We start from the raw sequence: 20,975 nt of genomic DNA, 5'->3' as shown, positions 1-20,975 counted from the left end.
TTAACACATTGACACCGGCATGGTGCACACCACCAGTGGCTCACACTTGGATGTGGTTTAATTAACATGAATTGCAGTGCCAGGGTCAAAGTGTTACTATTATGGTCTTTAATCCATTTTAATTTAACTTTTGAGTATGGTGTAACATATGGGTCCAGTTTCTCTCTCTCTCCTTCCTTCCTTCCTTCCTTCCTTCCTTCCTTCCTTCCTTCCTTCCTTCCTTCCTTCCTTCCTTCCTTCCTTCCTTCCTTCCTTTCTTCCTTCCTTCCTTCCTTCCTTCCTTGACTAACTTCATTGATGTATTTTGAGAAACTCAGCAGTAGTCATTCACATGTAATAAATATTTGTTAGGTCATCAATTAGAAAGTGGGATGGAAATTGATGTTAAATTAATTTAATCCTGCTCAAGACTCACCTATATTGACAGGAAGGTGAGTTGACAAGAAAATTGACTGAAGTGAATGGAAAACTCTCCTGAAAACTGTATGTTGTGTAACTAAGTGCAATGATACAAATGAACTTTTACTCCCCAGTGTTTCCTCAATAGTTATTAGCCATTGTGGGATTAGGTCTTTGTTTGAGGTTATATTACCTTATTTCTTGGACACACAACTATCATTTGCTCTCTCTCTCTCTCTCTCTCTCTCTCTCTCTCTCTCTCTCTCTCTCTCTCTCTCTCTCTCTGTGCATCATTGTACTCCAAGGGTGAGAATTTAATTTTAGAGCCAATGGAATATTAGTCCATGCAGAGAGTCAATACATCCAGATGTGTGTGTGTGTGTGTGTGTGTGTGTTTAAGCATCAAGGGTCAGACAGTAGGAAAATAAAGGTAGACTTTTTCCCCCTGTTTCTAGTCAGCCACGGAAGACCATTTTTATTTAGACATTGAACAATAGGGAAAAAAGTGCTTATTATGCAGAGAAAAAACAAAATTTAATACCTACATTTTAAAAATATATAGGAATATAGATTTTAGTAGTGCTGGATCTTAAGAAAAACAGAATCTCGGGGCCGGAGCGATAGCACAGCGGGTAGGGCGTTTGCCTTGCACGTGGCCGACCCGGGTTCCATCCCCGGCATCCCATATGTTCCCCCAAGCACTGCCAGGAGTAATTCCTGAGTGCAAAGCCAGGAGTAACCCCTGAGCATCGCTGGGTGTGACCCAAAAAAAGCAAAAAAAAAAAAAAAATACAGAATCTCCTAGGATTTCAGCTTGAGAAAATGTTACCTTTGTAGAATGGCATGTCCCACATGGTTTCCGAGCGTGATGTGAGGTTAGGGCTCACTCTGACAGGCTGTGAAGACTGGTCTGATAGGATTCTGACTGGGGCCCTTGCTCACTTTCCCTGTCTTCTACCCTCCTCACTGGGCATGTTGTATGCATTATGCAAAGTGATGACTCTGATCTCTGGTCTCAATGCCTTGTTGCATGTATGTGTTAGCAATATTGATCTTCTTATTCTGCTGCATGGTAAATCTGTCAGGTTTAATTTACTTGTGATTCTAACAATGATGTGATTAAAAATATAGTTTTATGTTTTAATCATTTGTAGCTTTATGGGTTTCAAGAAGAATGAAATCTCTGACTGACCTTTCTTGGAGGCCTGCCCTGTGGTCCCTGATTTCTCCTTTAAACAGCCAGGTGTCTGTATATTTTTAGATTTTGAGCAATCGGGTTAAAGACACTAAAGGGAGATACACCACACTTTTCTAGCATTGTTGCTTTTTATTGCCTATTATTTGCATGTGCTCATGCAGGTGGTACTTGTTTTTCAGTTTCTATAAGAAAGACTTTGGTTTTTTGTTTGTTTGTTTGTTTGTTTGTTTTTTAGTCACCTTGTTATACAGAGTTACAAAGCTAATTATATAGTTTCCCATAGCCTGACTCTATGGCAAGCCCTTTCCTTCTTTATCTCTCTCACTGTCTCTGTCTCTTTCTCTCTCTCCCCCTCCTTTGGGGCACTACGGTTTGCAATGCAGGTACTGAGAAGTTATCATATTTGTTCTTTATCTTTTTCCAGCATGCATTTCTTATCCAGAGCAACAATTTCCAATTATATTTATTATAGTGGTCCCTTCTCTATCTCAACTACCTTTCTCCCTGGCATCTGAGGTAGGTTTCCAACCATGGACTAATCCTCTTGGCACTTGTTTCTACTGTCCTTGGGTATTGGTCTCATATGTGTGTATGTGTGTGCCCGCGAGGCAGAACCTGACAAGCTACCTGTGGTGTGCCAAAAACAATAACAACGATGGTCCTCATTCCCCTGATCCTGAAAGAGCCCCCAATATGCCATCGGGCTACACTAGCACACTACAGGGATGAATGGAGATGTTACTGGCGCCCACTCGAGCAAATTGATGAATAAGGGATGACAGTGATACAATGATATATACATAAATATATATGTGTGTATATATGTACTTATATACACATATATGATATATATTATATCCCACAGATGAGTCTAATCATTCTAGGTCTATCCCTTTCCTTCTGACTCATTTCACTCATCTCCATGTCTATTTATGAGTAAATTTCATAACTTCATTTTCCCTAACAGCTGCATAGTATTCCATTGTGTATATGTACCATAATTTTGATATAAATGACTTTAAACTGACAAGATACTGTGCAGAGTCAGGACCTACTTCAGTTATATATGTATTGAACACTTAGGTGTACAATACACATACATATGTGTGTATGAATATGTCTGTTTCTTACTTTGACTGCATTTATTTTTCAGATATTTGAAGATGGTAAAGACTCTGGTGAGATAACTGTTTGTATCAGCAAAAAAGATTTGGGGGCCAATAGCCTAACTCAACCTTGTGATATGATGCAGAGAGTGAGTTTCCTGCCTGTTTTTATTGTCTTTAATATTATTTGTACATAATTTAGAAAGTTGCATCTCTAAAGTTGTTTAAGAAATAAAAATCATTCATTGAACTGCAAAGGTTGGTAACTCTCAAGGTTGACTTCTAAATTCCTTAGACTCAGCTTTTAGCCTAGTATTAATTTTAACCTCGTAATAGCATCTCAATCTTCATCATGCTTTTATTTTTGTCTTCCCATTCTGGGATTGCCCTCTTGTTTAACTTGTGGGATAAGTGTAGGACTAGTTTTTAGGAGAGACTATTTCTAAGCCCTAGAAACTGAGTGACTAACTTGCAAGCTTAGCTTTCTCCTATTGTTTCCATTAGCAAGTCCAGAACTAGTATTTTTTGAGCTCTTACCTTTGCCTATTTTCAAAACAATTAGTATCCTTCTTCGGCAGAACCAGGATGATGGAATCTTTGTCCATAAAAGATTTTGCATTAAAGGATACTGAATGCCCTATTGTTTTCAAATTGTGAGTATGCGCCCAGGTACTCCTAAGTATTGGGGATGTTATTGCCTTTGTTTAGAAATTTGCTTCCCCCAAGCTCTCAGATTTACTTCTCTTTGGTAGTATCCGTTATCTGACCTTTGCAGTCAGTTCCGAAAGTTTGATAAAATTGGAAGACTTTCATCTTGTTGACTGGAAGAAATGAACATAGATTGGAGAGAGAAGAATCCAGAGCCAGCTAGTTTATTTTCATCATGACATTTCTAACTTTAGGAACTACATTTGATACAAAGGCCTTCCTGGAATTCTCCACCTGTCTCTATCCCTCCTTTTCCTTCCTCTCCCCTGCTTCGCCCCCCACAGCAGACTATTTACTTTGTAGCTCATATTAAAATGATAGGTCACATTTATATGATCTTATCCATAAATATATTATTCTACAGAAATTTGGGGGGTTGACTTACTACTGAGATTGATCAGTGCTTAGCTACCCTATGCAAATAAATGTGTATGGTGGAGGCACACTTGAATTAGGGGCATTATAAAATTGTTTAGAAGAGACAAGAACCCCCAAAGACCACTGTTTCTTGGGTGCACACTTGTATCAATCACAAGCCTAAGATGTTTCCCATTTTTCTCAGAGCCCTGCACACATTCTTATCCTATAAAGGCTTAGTGATGATAGCTTTAAAAATAAATGGATGAAAATTATCACAATTTTTGGTCATCGTGGCCCAGCCCTAACCAATGACCTGTAGATGATAGACCTGTTGCCCCCACCTCTTGTAGGCCATCTTTGAACACCTAAAATGCAGTCTGTTACCAAGTTGAGGAAAATAGAGATTGCAATGCAACTCGTGTGAAAGTGAATTCAGCTAAGTGGTCAGGTGCTCACATCCCTTCCCCACCCCAGATCCCTGCTCATTGTGGACACATTTCCTCTCCAGGATCATGCTTTCAATCTAATCTTTCATTTTACACAAGAAGGTGATGACTACAAAGCAAAATCACTGTGATTTAAAAATGATCAACAAAAATGATCAACATTACATGTCTTCCAAAATAATAGTAAAGCTACAAAAAGTAAGATCAGGATTGAAACTAAACGGAAATAAATATAGGTTTTTGTAAATACAGTCTACAGATTTCAAAGTGTGTTTTTAGTTCCAATGAAAAGAGAAACAGTCTAGGTTTTTATTAGTTTGATACCTTTGTCTGTTATACTCCAAAAAAGAAGTGATAATTGTTGTTTCTTATACAAATAAATTGGCTATGCTGAATGAGAAGTATGAAATGTAAAATGTATTACCATTTCCATTATTTATGCCAATAGTTAAAAATCCAAGGTAGAGCTGATAAAACAATGAAGTTGGAGATACGATTATTTATTTCTAATCAGGGCATAGCCTAAATCTTAGGCATTTTGTAGATAAAGTTTCAGTTCAAAGGAACTATTTCACTGGGTTAGGAGTTTGTAGCCGGTAGGTAGGAAAACATAAGATAAATGACAGAATCACAGCTTTCTCTTCTTTGCTCTGAGCCTTGTCATTTAGCACTTTCCAATGTACCTTCAGTGGGTATTAATAGGAGGATCAAAAAAGGCACCTAAACGAACAGCAGCTAGGCAAGAAAAGGCCACAGCTATATTCGCATCCCTGCAGAGATTAGAGAGTAAGGAGAAAGTGAGAGACACAAGAACTGACATGGGAAAGAAGAAAAGGAAGCCTGTGGCCGAAGGCTGAGCAGGGGAGCAGAGTGATGGATTGTGTGGGGTGCTGAGCAGGAAAAAACAGAAGCCCAAGCACTCAAACAGAGGCAACGAAGCAAGCTGAAAAATATCTTTTAAAATTCCACCGGCAATACAATTCAGCTAGATTTACTTCTCATTTGAAACAGGGTTGAAATGGAAGCAGTGTGATTAATTTTAGAGACCCTAAATGACAAAAACGAGCCCAGGCAATGCTATTATTTAAAGTATGAAATGCCAGACTTCATACTTCACACTTCAATTATGCCTCATTCACAACTTGAAAACACTTATTACCGAAGCCGCTCGCAAGCTTTTGCAGGGCGCTTAATTAAAACACATGCAGGCGAGTTCCCAGTGAACCAAGCTAGTCGGGGAATCATTTCTTGCAATTCGGCAAGGAGTAAATGGTTCCAGCAGTGGTTGTCTGAGGTTAGCTGGGACTGGGCTGGGGAAATAGCTGAATGTAAACTGCGAGAGATTCTACAAGGACCCCAGCAGTCAGCGTAGTTGAGAGAAGGAAAGCCCAGCCCTAACGGAAGAGGACCTTCGGCGTGTGCAGAAGCTAAATGCCCTTTCTGTGAGATTGTCACATCTGCTTTCAGTCCCAGTGCCCAAGGGTCAGAGCTCAATCACAAGCCTGTGGCACCCCCTGCTGGTTAAAAGCCCATGCTCATTTTGTTACTTTACACTGAGCTAAACATCGCGGCTGTCATTTCACACTTCCTTTAACATTCTATATGAATTTAATTATCATTTGTTTGGACTTCATTTGTTACAGAGTACAGACAGTTTATTACAGATGTTTACATTTTAGGTTATTTGTTCTTCTTCGTTTGTTCTCCCCCTACCCCCACCCCCCACCCCCAACACACCAGTTACTTCTGAAGATTCATCAGAGGCTTCAAGTTTCTTCTAGCAACCCATCAGGCCTCCGTTTTTCTTCAGCCCGGCTTTTCGATGAGCGTGGTCAAGAAATCAAAAATCCTCTTTTGCTGAAAAATGAGCAGAAAATTTGGGTCTCTTATGGTGAAGCATTCAGGTAGGAGGGAGGGGATTGGTTTATTCTGTAGGTCCTCCGTCTCCATGGAGCTCGTAGAAAAGGAGAATGGAGAAGCCGTGGAACACCCTTTATGGAAAAACAAACAAACAAACAAACAAACAAACTAATTCGCGTAAAATTTGGGGGGCATTTTTTTGCAAGGCAGTATTGTTTGTGATTATGATACCTCTCTCTCTCCCTCTCTCTTTCTCCCTCTCTCTCTCTCTTCTCCCTCTCTCGCTCTCTCTGACTTTCTGTCTTAATGCCTTGTCATAGTTCTTGAAGTCTGCCTGTCAGCACAGCAAGTGGGATTTGTTCATGTCTGAGTAGTCACCTTAATGATAGCAGATGGAAACGCCACGGGGGGCCCAAGCCCATCACACTGTCATTGTCGCACACTGCCCTGACCTGCTTCCACTCCTCTATTTTTTGTCCCTTTTTAAAGGAGAAATGGATGGTAATTGAAAAGGATCTTAAGCAAGATTTATGAAGCTGTGGACCACATGATTCCCCACTATCTCTCTATGTTTTCATAAATCAAGTCTTAACCTTTAAAGCCCAATGACAGCACAGCCAAAGATAAGTTGGTAAAGCCCGTAAACCCTCTCCTATCAGAGGTATATTCCTCAAAGTCCCTCACATTATCCCACAATAATTACTGGTTATTGCCGAGCATTGTGTAAATTTTTGCAGATTGGTAAATCCCTGCATAAAATTATCCGTGCTTCTGAAAGAAGCAAAAGGCTACAGTCTTTAGACATTGATGAGCTCGGTAGTTGTGGGAGTATCTTAGAAATTTATGCATATTTTGACAGGACACATCCAGCTGAACTCTGAAACTGCTTGTCAGGAAACTTAAACACACTTTTCGATCTACTTTCAAGTGTTGCTTTTAGTTCTTTACAGAATGGGAAGGAAGGAATTTATTTTTATTACAGATTATAGTTGATCACATAGAATAATAAAAATAACATACATAAAGTAGATGCTGATTGGATTTGCTATGTGCTTAAGTAGTCAGAATTTCAAATATAGTCACAAGTTTATTCAGCTATCCATAAAGGCTTTGGGAGAAGTTGGTAAAGAAATTTCTGAGTCACAGATTATGATTTTTTTTCATCTCTACCAGTAGAGCAAATTTTAAATACTTACTTCTTTTTTTATGTTGCATAATTTATAGAAATAAAGTAAATAATCTGTAAGGAATAGTGTTTTCTCCACAGCTGATTTCAAAATAGTATTTACACACATTGAGAGGATTGTTTTTACATTGATAAAAGAAATGTTATGTATTTTAAAGTGGCAGGATTCTCGAGTAATTTAGCAAGCTCTTTGAATTGCAACAAAAAATTTTAAACATGTGTCATTGCGATTTCTTAATGTCATTGTTGAAGTGGAAAACTAATTTTGATATTATAATGATGTTTATTCTATAATACATTTTTCCCTAAGATCAAACTCTTATTCATTGGAAAATGTATGTGGAATAACTAATAAAATATTTAAGTCTGTGAAATGAATATTCGAAAATCAAATGAAGATTATACTGTAGGAATCCACAAGTTTGTGCATTTGTCCTACTAAATTTCTTTTTTGGGGGGTTGATGTTACTTCTTTTTTTAAAAAAAAATTTATTAGAGAATCACTGTGATGTATACAGTTACAAACTTATGAACTTTTGTGTTTGCATTTCACTCATACAGCCATCATTTACCCATCCCTCTACCAGTGCCCATTCTCCTCCACCTATGATCCCAGTATCCCTCTCACCACCCCCACCCCATCCCCCACCTCCCCACCCTGCCTCTATAGCAGGGCATTCCCTTTTGTTCTCTCTCCTTTTGGGTGTTGCAGTTTGCAATAGAGGTATTGAGTGGCCTTCGTGTTCGGTCTACAGTCTACTTTCAGCTCTCATCTTCCAACCCGAATGGGTCCTCCCAACAACCTCTACTTGATGTTCCCTTTTCTATCTGAGCTGCCTTTTCCCCCAGCATGTGAGGCCAGTTTCCAAGCTGTGGGGCAGACCTCCTGGTCCTTATCTCTACTACTCTTGGGTGTTGGTCTCCCGCTCTGTTATTTTATATTCCACAGATGAGTGTGATCTTTCTATGTCTGTCTCTCTCTTTCTGACTCATTTCACTTAACATGATACTTTCCATGTTGATCCACTTATATGCAAATTTCATGACTTCATCTTTTCTAACAGCTGCATAGTATTCCATTGTTTTACTACTACATTTCTGTCTTAATAGGATACTGTTTTTTTCTCTCTCTGTCTAGATTCAAGTTCAGTATAAAGCACTCAGGAACCATATACTGTTTTACTAGTATTGAAACTTTTAAAATTTATGTCTAAAAATTTATTTTAATCAACTTTTTGAAATATATTGAGGCAATGTGTATTATGTACTAAATAAATGGCATTTTTCAGGAAATAATTATAGCATCTAATATCTGATGATATAGAAAGTTGGTTCACATTCGCAAAGGATATATTTGCCCAATATTTTCTTCTATTTTTAGTCTTTTACTTATATTTTCATTAAAATGTTTATCAATAAAACCCAATTTACAGAAAACTGAAAAAAGTGAAGAAATGAAGACCTATGTATTTTTCTCCTTTTCTATTGGGATAATCATTTTTGCCATATATCTTTTACCTGTCACTTCTCTCCACTTTTGCTTTTGAATAGTTTGAAATAAATCCCAATGGTCATTAAAGCTTTATTTTTTTATTATGCAACTCATCTCATTATTTTTCTTATTGAATCACTGAGATAGACCCTTACAAAGCTGTTCAAATTAGGTTTCAGTCATTCAGTGTTCCAACACCTATCCCTCCACCAGTGTACATTCCAGTGCCAGTGTCCCCAGTTTCCCTGCCATCACCTCCCACCCCCTATCCACAGCCTCTTCTATGGAAGGTGATTTTTCTTCTCTCTCTCTCTCTCTCTCTCTCTATATATATATATATATATACATATATATATATATATATATATATATAACAGTGGGCCAGGTGCTTGTCTTGCATGGGCTCATCCCAGCCTCATTCCCCAGCATCCCATATGGCCCTCCAAGAAATGCCAGGAGTGATTCCTGAGTGCAGGGCCAGGAAGCAGTAACCCCCAAGAAATGAGGGGTATGACTCCAAAACTTCGAATGAAAAAAAAATAAATAAATAAAGTAACCTAAATTGAATCGCACAGATTTAGCGAATTTACTGGTGCCTGCTTGAGTAAATCAATGAACAATGGGATGACATATATTAAAAATATATGATACATATATTAAAAAAAGGTTTGGGGTTGGGTTTGTAGCTCAATGGTAGAGAACATGCTTTGTGTATATAAGGCCCTGTCTCCATTTACAAATTATTTTAACATTGTTTTATGAGCTGGGGAAATAGCTCAGAGCCCTGGGTTTGATCCCTAGAACCACATTGTCCCACCCAGGCAAAGGATCACCCTGTCGGGTGTCAGCATCACTGGACTTGAGCAGTACTTCAACACCAGGCCCAGGCATTGAACAGTCCAGCTATCATGGGAGTACATCCAGGGCTCTCTGAGCATGCTTGGGAGCTATGTTCCTGTTTCGAAAGAACAGGATGGTTGTTCGAAGTCAAATATTAAGGATTGATTTTATTGCCAGCCCTAAAGATTATTGTTGGCACTTGCTCTCCAATCCCTTGTTCTATCCTGTGCATGTATTTTACTTGATTGTCTCTATGCTTCCTTGCTTGTTTTCCCCACTCTGGAGAAGCCCCGACTCTCTCTCAAACACGTATTTCTTCTCATTCTCTCCCCTCACATCTAAGTAGTTTAATTAAATTTAAAAAACTATCTTGTTTCACCCCCACAAAAGAAAGATTGTTGTTGCTATGTTACAGTTACACCCACCAAATAAGTGTCATATAAATGACAATTGAACAATTGACTGGTTTTCATATCTAAGTACTTTGCTTTTATTCTTGAAATTTTTTAAATTACATTTTCATCGATTATCTTTGGCATATTAAATCAGTAAGTTAAAAATGTGTATTTTGGGTGTTAGCACATAGTCCTATGCTATAAATGCATTTATTTCTAGATTTTGTAATATGTCAAAATGTATGATTCATTATTTTTGCTCATGTTTTATTCTTTATTTTTGTATTACTTTTTAGGTAGCTTTGATGTTTTTACTATTTTTTTTTCTTCAGATCTTCACTAACTCCTGTTTTGGGTTTGACCTTTGACCAAGTGGCTGCATTTGACAATGGAGGCATTACAGTTGCATATAAAACTTTCTTGGATCCTAACTCTGTTCTCTTACCTGGATGTGACAAGTAAGTTAATATGTGCTTGAATAAAGTAATTGCTTCATGCAGGACTTCCAAGACTGAGCCGTTGAAACTCGAAAAAATGGTTTTTGAATCATCTCAAATAATGATTCACTTATTTCATGGTAGAATGATTTAGAGCCTAAAGGACTTGTTAACTTTCCTTGGGTTTAAAAATCATATGGGACAATCAACAAATTAATAGTTTTTGCTTTGCAGAGGCAATAATTTTGTTTGAAATATAAAAACTTTTTAGTGTATATTTCTAAATTGATAGTTTTCATGGAATCATTAAATGTTTAGATGTTTCCTTATACAAAAGTTCCTATAAAGTGCTTTATCTGATGAAATTGAAATATTGAAAACAAAAGAAATATGCTGAAGGCATATTTGTGATCAATAATCCCTCCTGAACTATTAGATTTGCGGGGAGGGGGGGCAGGCTGGAGATGGTTTTGGTTAGTTCTCAAGGGGACCATATGTGATACTGTGGTCAGCCAAATAAATATCAGGCAAGCGTTTTAAGCCTTGTACTATCTCTCTGGACCCCTGAACTATTAAATTTGGTTAGATGCTTTTTCTTTAATTTTTAGCTAGGGGAAATTATGTAGTTTTAATTCTTAAGCGTTTTAAATAATTCATCATGAATTACAAAGTTATTCATGATTGAGTTTTAGACGTACAATGTTCTGACACCAATCCCTTCACCAGTGCCCTCTTCCCCAACTAATGTCCCCAGTTTTCCACCCCCACTGCTGACTGGAGTTTATAAATTTTTTTTGGTCTTTTTGGAGGGTCACACCTGGCAATGTTCAAAGATGACCTGGCTCTGCACTCAGGAATTACTCTTGACAGTGTTTGGGGAACCATATGGGATGCAGGGGTGGATGTGGTGGGTTGATCCCAGGTCAGCTGCGTGCAAGGCAATTCCCTACCTATTGTACTATAGCTCCCACCCCTGAGTTTATATTTTTTATTAATACATCTCGTACCCAAATGCAGAAACTATTATTTTATTGGATGTTTTCAAATTATTATTATTATTATTCATAATGTAGTGGATTCAGAGTATAAAATTAGCAATGAATATGGATGATTCCATTAGATTAAATACTATTTTTTTAGGAATAATTAATGGACTGGAGCAATAGCACATTGGGTAAGGTGTTAGCCTTGCACATGGCCGACCCAGGTTCAATTCCTCCACCCCTCTCTGAGAGCCTGGCAAGCTACCGAGAGTATCTCGCCCACGCGGCAGAGCCTGGCAAACTACCCGTGCGTATTCGATATGCCAAAAACAGTAACAAGTCTCATAATGGAGATGTTACTGGTGCCCGCTTGAGCAAATCAATGAGCAACAGGATGACAGTTATACAGTGATACAGTGATTAATAATTAATTAGTCATGGAGTTCCCATGCCTAATTCCCATATTTACCCATAAGATTAAAATTTAAAGACTTTCCTTTTTCCCTTTTCAATTATAGAAACGGAAGCACTTTTACAAATATATGTTTAATACAAATATAAACTATACACTGATTTTCTCCTGCTTTATATTATAAGCTTAGATTATTTTACTAGTGAATAGTATAATAAATAAATTTTATTCTAACAAAAATAATAAAATATTTTTCTTTTCATAGTTGGGAAGTTTGTGAAGGCTTTCCAATTAATTTCAACTCTACCAGTCAGCAGATACCAGATCAATTTGAAAAGCTGGACTTGGAAGACCATTTCCTGCAGAACAAGGTCAGAATTATTTGTTATGCTAAATTAGTTTATTAGTTATTTGTTATGCTGAATGTATCAAGCATTCAGTATATTGGAACTCTGAATATTCACGTATGTTTAAAAGCTAAATTTGGACTGTTGAGTCAAATATATATTTTACTTTCTCGTAATTAAAGATTTTAAAACTGACTCAAGATATAGTACTCATAATTGAAAATAATTTACCTGAACTTTGTCACTTAAGTATTGTTGCTTAATATATTATCTTCTTGATCAGCATTATTAATATGCTTGAGTTCCTTAAGAAAGTCATTAAGATCACTATTATTTCTGTACTTTAGGATCTTAACTATTTGCTCTGGAGATCAGGATCTTGACTCTTTGCACTGTAGATCAATCTATCTAAGGAAAGTGGGCTCTTTAGGAAACTCAAGTCTTGAGAACTCAACTCAATCCAAAAGAGCTATTTATTAATCTGTACTTATAAATCTTGCCTGTAAGGAAGATACTCTTTTGTTCCAGCTGAGCTGTGACTAGCATTGTAAATGTATCTCCAAAGCAGTAAATTTTTTGTTTGTTTTTTTTTAGTTGGCTTTTGGGATCATACTGAAAGATTCTCAGGTGTTACTCCTGGCTACACATTCAGGAATGACTCCTGGGAGACTATATTCAAGACCATAGAGAATGTCGGGATTGAACCCCAGTCGGCTACGTGCAAGGCAGACGCCCACCCGCTGTGCTCTGCGCCCTGTTTTTCTTAACTGAAAAACTGTGTTGTTCATTGTTCATTATTCATTGCATCTATAGACACTTTAGTTTGTGGACTCATGAAGTCAAAACCAAAAGGCACCCTGAGACAAAGAGAGGACTTAAACATTGGGTAGGAAGTTGACTGGTCTGGATCATTCTTTTCTGGCAGACATTACAAAAGACACATTTAAAAATTGCTATTCAGGAGCGAGAGAAATAGTACAGAAGTCAAGGTGTTTGCCAGGGTGGGAATGTCTGTTTGATCCAGCCTTTGGGGAAATCAATATGGACATTTATTTAAAAACTAAGAATTTATCTCCCATATGATCCATCAATTCCCCTTCTTCGCATTTACCCCAAGAACCCAAAACTCTCTTCAGAAAATATATTTTCACTCATATGTTCATTACAGCACTATTCATAGTAACCAAAATCTGGAAATAGTCCAACTATCCAAGAACAGATGGTTTTAAAAAGAAATATCATACTAATGTGATCTTAGAAAATCTAACCTGGATCTTAGACACAGAATGATTTCCCTCATATGTGCTACATAAACAACAATAAAGAAACCATACTCAGAGGCAGCGGAAACTATTAACTGGTCTTTAATAGGAAGCGTGTCACTCGTAGGGGGCATAGGAAGGGTAGGAAGGTGAGAGGGGGATTGGGACATGATGGAGGAAGCTGACACTCTGGTGGAGGGTGTGTTGTTGGAATGTTGTTGTATGAAATCCTGCCATTATCAACATTGTAAATCATGGTGTCTAAAATAAAATTTAAAATATAAATAAAATGTAATGTATATAAACTAAATAGTATGATTATGTAGGGTTGGCTGGACTGGAGTGATAGCACAGCTGCTAGGGCGTTTGTCTTGCATGCGGCCGACCCGGGTTCCATTCCTCCATCCCTCTCGGAGAGCCCGGCAAGCTACTGAGAGTATCTCGCCCGCACGGCAGAGCCTGGCAAGCTACCTGTGGTGTATTCGATATGCCAAAAACAATAACAAGTCTCACAATAGAAATGTTACTGGTGCCCGCTGAGCAACAGGATGACAGTGATATAGTGATACAATGATGACTATATAATAGATGGGAATATAGGGAGATAGCTTAATGGACTGGAGCATGTACTTTATATGCAGAAGCTGGTTTCAATCCTCAGCATCACATGGTCCTCCAAGTACCATTAGGAGTAGCCCCTGAGCATTGCCAAGTGTGGTACAAAATCCAACACCCCCAAACACACACACATACCACACACACAAACATACACATATGTGTGTGTGTGCAAAACAAATATTTCTTTAAATTTGTTTTTTGTTTGTTTGTTTGTTTTGCTTCTTTGCTTTTTGGGTCACATCCGGTGATGCACAGGGGTTACTCCTGGCTTTGCACTCAGGAATTACTCCTGGCGGTGCTCGGGGGACCATATGGGATGCTGGGAATCGAACCCCGGTTGGCCGCATGCAAGGCAAACGCCCTACCCACTGTACCATAGCTCCATTCCCTTAATCTTTTCTTATTACTTTTTTAACATTTATTTATTTACTTACTTACTTATTTAAAGATAGTTGCAAAGTTGTTCATGCTTTGGTTTCGGTCATACAATGCTCCAAAACCTGTTTCTTCACCAGTGTACATTTTCCTCCATCACTGTCTAGTTTCCTTTCTGCGACCCATCCCTCCCAGGCCCTTTTTCTTCTCTCTCTCTCTCTCTCTCTCTCTCTCTCTCTCTCTCTCTCTCTCTCTTTCTCTCTCTCTCTCATTTGAAGCATTAGAGTTTGCAATACAAGTACTGAAAGGTTATATCCCTTTACCTCCTTTACCTCCTTTTAGCACTCAGTTCTTGTCCAAATGATCATTTTCAACTATATTATTATAGTGGTCCCTTCTCTGTGCTAACTGCCTCCACTGCCCCCCCACCCCCACTTGTGACAGGATTCCAATCATGGACCAGTCCTCTTGGCTCTCATTTCTATTGTCCTTGGATATTAGTCACATACTACGTTTATATTCATGAATGAGTGCATTCAGTCTGTCTGTCCATCTCCCTCTGACTCATCTTAGCACTCATAATACTTATAATCCTCATAACTCTCATCTTAATACTCATAAATCAGCATAATACTCTCCTTGTCCATCCATTGTTTCAAGTCCCAACATTTCCCCTTTTTCTTTTTTTTTTCCAATATGCACCTTTTATTTAAAGAGGTTCGTGGCCTAAGCACTCAAAACTGAGTCTCAGTGATTTATTTCTCATAAGGGTATAAAGAATCTGACCTTATAGTCAAAAATCAGTAAACACAATGGTGATACTCTAAGTGAAAAATCAGAAGAATGATAAGTCACAGAAGGAAACCCTAAACACTTTGAGTATTTGAACTAACATACTAAGTTGGAAATGGGCATCTTAGAGATTCAAAGAAATAAAATAAAATTGAAAATGTGATGAAAGAAAAAGTGATTATTCAAGTTCTGTAAAAAAGGACCAAATAGTTCTTCTGGAAATTCAATATATAGATTGAATACATATGTTATAGATTACATTAGATATGGTTGATGAGAGACTGAACAAGGTGAAATTTGGACATGAAAAAATTTTCCGGAATTTAGAATATAGAATCAATTTAGAATTGATTTAGAATTTAGAATTTAGAATCAATTCATATAGAATGAATTGATTATTTTAATGGACAAAAAGTAAGGCAATATAATTCAGAAGAAGGTCACTTCATTTCCCCTTTTTCATGTTGCTTTTGCCATGGAGCTTGCATACTTGTTGCAGTGCTCAGCAACGGGACCACTCTTGGTTGTGGTGCTCACACACACTTGGTTGTGGTATACCAGAAACCTCACACTTCTGTAGTGGTGCCAGGGATCCCAGTGGCACTGCCATCAGGATAATGCTCGGGTATGTGGGATGTTGTCAAGGATCAAACTGGCAGCCTCAATTTTGCAGCTCAGGTGCCCTACCACTGAACTCCGCCCCAGATCCAGTTCTCTGTATTTGAGCAAATGTAGAAGATACGCGTAAACTGAATGGCACACTAAGATTTCATGCTTTTTATAGTTCATGCTTATTTGACATGTATATATATTTGCCATAGCTCTGATTCATTTTACATTCATTTTCGGTTTGGGTTTTTTTGGTAACTTCTTTTTAATTTTGACTATGATACCCAGAGTCCTCCAGGGTGGTATTTGATGGTCCCACTGGTGGTGCTCTGGGGGCCATGGGATGCCAAGGATCCAAGTCTGCTGCTCCACAGGCAGCATGTGCCACACCCCTTTAAGTTCTTTCTTCTTCCTCGTTCTAATATTATTTTCCTGCTCAAAAATTCCTTAAGGCTGATTGCTGTCAACTGAAGATCCAAATCCTCACCTGTTCCACCACTGTCCTATAATTCTTCTGTCTTCCCTACTTTCCACTATCTTTTCATTATTTTCCTCTTCTTGATCATTGTACCCTAAACTTGCAATCAGGGCCGAGAAACTGTACTGCGTGTAATGCTTTCTATTTTAGCGTATTTGTGCCAGGACACATGGTAGCCTTGGACAAGAATGTTCTGAGTCTCCCACGTTCCGTCTGCCACCTCCCTTTATCTTTCCTTGCTTGTAAAGCTTTATTCAACTCATTTTTATGAAACCTTCTAAGATCATCCAGAGAAAATTAATTTCAAATTATTTTGTGTTCTTGTAACTTCTTTTCATCCTTTTAAACTCGTGCTTGTATTTTGTATTTTAATTTGGGGGGCTGGAGCAATAGCACAGCAGGTAGGGCGTTTGCCTTGTACGCAGCTGACCTGGTTTGATTCCTCCATCCCTCTCAGAGAGCCTGGCTAGCTACCGAGAGTATCCCGCCCACATGGCAAAGCCTGGCAAGCTACCCGGGGCATATTCTATATGCCAAAACCAGTAACAACAAGTCTCATAATGGAGATGTTACTGGTGCCCGTTCAAGCAAATGGATGAGCAACTTGATGACAGTGATACAGTGACAGTGATACAGTGAATTTGGGGGGGGGGCAGTAGGGGGCTGCTCTAAACCAATAGTTAGAGGAACTGCGGGGGGTACAACCACAGCCTATGAAACTTGGTTAACCAGGCCGGACAGTTCAGTGTGTTGGATTGATGAGCATGTGGTTCTCAGGCCCAGTTGTTCAGGGGCTATCAATTCACCCCCAGGATGCTTGGAGCCACATCTGCTGGCACTCTGGGAAGCTATGCAGCATCAGGAATTGGGATTGGGGCCCTATTCTCTAATAAGATATTTCTGTTTAATTCAAGTCATTGCTCATTTGTTGCTTCTGAAACACTCCACGATTTCTATCATTATGTACATGTGATCTCTTGCCTGGAATTCAACCTTCCCTTTGTCACCAACCCCCAGACTTCTCTTGTCACACTTGTGCCGTATATGATGCTGAGCATATAGTTAGTGTTTAATAAATACTTGTTGAAATTCTTCACACTATTCTAGTTTTGTCAGTTTTAAGAAATCTTTCTTTACGTCAAACCCAACATTATTCTTGCCCAGCTATCCTCACTGATATCCCTTCTGTGCTGTATTTAGCTGTTCATTTTTTAAAATCTGGGGCTGGAGTGATAGCACAGTGGGTAGGGTGTTTGCCTTGCACGCAGCCAACCCAGGTTCGATTTCCAGCATCCCATATGGTCCCCTGAGCACCGCCAGGAGTAATTCCTGAGTGCAAAGCCAGGAGTAACCCCTGTGCATCTCTAGGTGTCACCCCAAAATCAAAATAATAATAATAATAATAATTAAAATTTTTTGATGCTATTAATATTACTATTAGCTTGAATTTTTACTCTATGCTTAAAATTTTGGCACAGTTCAGTTCACCTTGGGGTATAAAAGACAAAATTACAGATTTCACTAAGAAAGTTAAGATCAGATTGTAAAGGTCATAATTTAATGTTAATTAATCTTGATATTGTCCTTGCTGTTGAAAGTAAGGAGCTGGGACTAAAGAGAGAGTACACAGGGTAGGACACTTGCCTTGCACATGGTTGACCCAGCTTAAATCCCTGCCACTATTTGTGGTTTCTGGAGCTCCCCAAGAGTAATCCCTGAGCAAAGCCAGGTATCTCCAAAACAAAACAAAAAAAATGGGAGGGAGGGAGGGAGGGAAGGAGGAGGGAGGGAGGGAGGAAGGAAGGAAGGAAGGAAGGAAGGAAGGAAGGAAGGAAGGAAGGAAGGAAGGAAGGAAGGAAGGAAGGAAGGAAGGAAGGAAGGAAGGAAGGAAGGAAGGAAGGAAGGAAGGAAGGAAGGAAGACAAGGTGATATTGGAAATATTTTAGCAATGCCAAAGGTCCTTGTGTTGGTGAGGTGACCTAAGAGTCGATGTAGCAGAGAGAAGAAAGTGACCTTAGAAATGCCTTGAGTTTAAAGAGTATACCAAAATACTCATGGATCATAGATCACAACCTTCATTAGAAACGAATCTATTTACTTTTCATAAGATTTTCACTTTTGACAGTACGTGTAGGCCAAGTTAAGAATATTGATACGTAAATTAAAATCACAATCACAAGAAATGTTATAAAATCTCCTAGGCACTAGACATTTTCTCTCACTCAAATGCATTGTCTAAATCTATTGCTGATAAATATGTACTTACCTCTAAGGCGAAGGTTAGAAACTTTTTATGCCATATATAGATGCTCAGGGTTAGTTAATGGAGTAAGAGTCACTAATTGCTGAACTCGGTCAGTAGAAACTTGCTCAAACCTGGGCGGAAATGGATATTAAAGAGTTCGCAAAGTTAACGTATCTAAAGCAATTTTTTTTTAGATTTTGTGCCAAAATAAAAATTTAAAAGATGATGATATTTTCTAATATTGGAAAGCAAGAGGAATAATTCTGTAGTTTGGTCATCATTCATATGTGATTCAGATGATTCCATGCATATAAGGAAACACTTATCTTAATAAAAGTTCAAACTCTGCTCCTACCCCTTGCTCCTGCTTACCTGCCTTAGGTCACAGCCCTATGATCACATATCAGGGACTTTGGATTAGAGTGGAGTGGACGGGCCCTGGCACTCTCGCAGCACACATGATGCATCCACACCGCAAGTGTAAAATGATAATATTGGATATTGCTGCTAGCATAAAATCAGAGTTCAAATAAGTTTAAAAAATGGAAGTAGCGTAAGGGCAACGATGCGGGTCTTGACACGCAGGCAGTGGTGAAGGGGCAGGCCTCACTTTAGTGATGTTGCAACCATGTCACTTTAACCCTAACAAAATAAATAACACCTTTAAAATTTTTTTTTACTGTTGTATTTTTCAAAGGAGAAGCTTGTTTTGAATCAAATTTAAGAGAAATAAAAAATAGTATACGAACTGGATAAGCTGCCTAGTAAAGAGAAGATCTCAAAGAAAAAATGACCCTCCTTTAGATCTGAATCCTTTGAAATCCTTTTAGAAAATGCCATTTACTATATACAGAGAGGTGTTCAGTGCATTGGAAATAGTAATTTAAAAACTGGAAAGGAGCAGTTTTAAAGAGAGGTTGAGGCAGAGGTGATGGGTAGCTGCTATCAGAAAAAAATTTTTTTTTGTAGAATCTGGATGTTTATTGTGGGGAAGAACACTAAGAGGATTACCTCAAGGTCAAAAAGGAAAGGGAAGCAGAAGCTGATATTCTTGATGCAGACGTTTTAAAATTGGCTTGGGATAGAAATATCAGTGCCCAACTCCTGACTGTTCTTTTAAATCTCTTATTGACAAGTAAAACCTTTCCCACAGAGAAAAATTTGGAACATATAATCCCTATTAGTATTGTGGGAGACAGATATAACCCTGACAATTACAACCTGTTGCTCTTTTATTCATTTCAGAAAGAGATTTGGATTCCATTACAAATTGACAATTTGGCACATACATCTTTCAACAGCACTCTATTGTTACTCAAATTAGCAACATTTTTAGATTGCTTTCAGTTTAAGAGAAATAAAATTATATGTTTCCATGAATGGATGAGATTTAAACTTCATGATAGTTAATATAAAACTTAAAAAATCCCACGGAATAATAGCTTGATGTATACCTGATTATGGGAAAATAGAGGAGAAAAATGGATTGCACTGTTTGGGATGTTATATGTCCTGCCCAAATCAAAACTTATTTTGCTCATAGCCTTTTGGCAAAATCAGACATCAGCAGGACATTAGTTACAATTTTTGTTATGGACACAGTAAGAAGATCACCATGATGATGCTAGAGTTATGGCATATTCATACAAGTAAGCTTATAAATCCAATAGTAATGGATACCGCAGAACTTCTTTGTTATGTCACAAAAATGCCTAAGAAGTTAAGCAATTCTTTGCATTTATATCTCTTCAGAGGTCATTGAGAAATATATGTTTTTATTTTTGTGTGCCAGGGATCAAACGCAGGACTTCACACGTGCAAAGCATATGCTCTGCCATCAAGTTAACCCCTGACAGAAATAATATTTTCTCCAAATATTAAATACTGGGAAAATTTTTAACTTGAACAGATTTCATTAGAGAGACATTAAATAGAATCTCAAAACCCCTCCTTATCTTTAGAATAATAATTAGATGCTTTTTTAGAATTGCAAACCTACATCTTAGATACTTTGCCTTACTTGTTTGCATAATTATGTACTTGCTAACTGTTATGCTAACAAATGTTTCTCATCTTTGCCTTAGAAGTGACTGTATTGATCAGCAAGAGTTAGAGAATGCTTTTTAATAAGAATGAACATTAGGTACATTAAAAAAGAGATTTTATGAAATTTATTATGATTGTGATTTTAATCTATCAATTTTCTTCACTTGGCTACATTTGTTACCAAAAGTGAAATCTTATATAAAATTTATATGAATAAAGGTAAGTAAACAATTTATTTAGAATAAAGATTGTGATCTATGACTTCTCTTTTAAGAAAAATTCCATTGTTTTATACTTTTCTCCTCAGTAGGTCTGTAAGAAAAAAAAAAGTGATTGTTATTATTTTGAATTTGCAGAATATTAAATAGCTCATACTTTCAT

At 37.9% G+C, this 20,975-nt stretch overlaps 1 protein-coding gene across 1 annotated transcript in view; it reads left to right on the top strand.

Annotated features, from left to right (window-relative positions):
* Positions 1–20,975, top strand: part of DCDC1 (doublecortin domain containing 1) — a 440,548-nt gene that overhangs the window by 208,806 nt on the left and 210,767 nt on the right. Inside the window, exons 11-14 of the mRNA XM_055142558.1 lie at positions 2,751–2,852; positions 5,958–6,121; positions 10,323–10,448; positions 12,088–12,193. Coding sequence (XP_054998533.1) covers positions 2,751–2,852; positions 5,958–6,121; positions 10,323–10,448; positions 12,088–12,193 — 498 coding nt within the window. The remainder of the gene's footprint in view (positions 1–2,750; positions 2,853–5,957; positions 6,122–10,322; positions 10,449–12,087; positions 12,194–20,975) is intronic.

This window comes from Sorex araneus, chromosome 6 (genome assembly GCF_027595985.1).
Source record: "Sorex araneus isolate mSorAra2 chromosome 6, mSorAra2.pri, whole genome shotgun sequence".
NCBI lineage: Eukaryota > Metazoa > Chordata > Mammalia > Eulipotyphla > Soricidae > Sorex > Sorex araneus.
The sequence above is the reverse complement of the archived record's forward strand: the minus strand, read 5'-3'. Positions and strand labels throughout refer to the sequence as shown.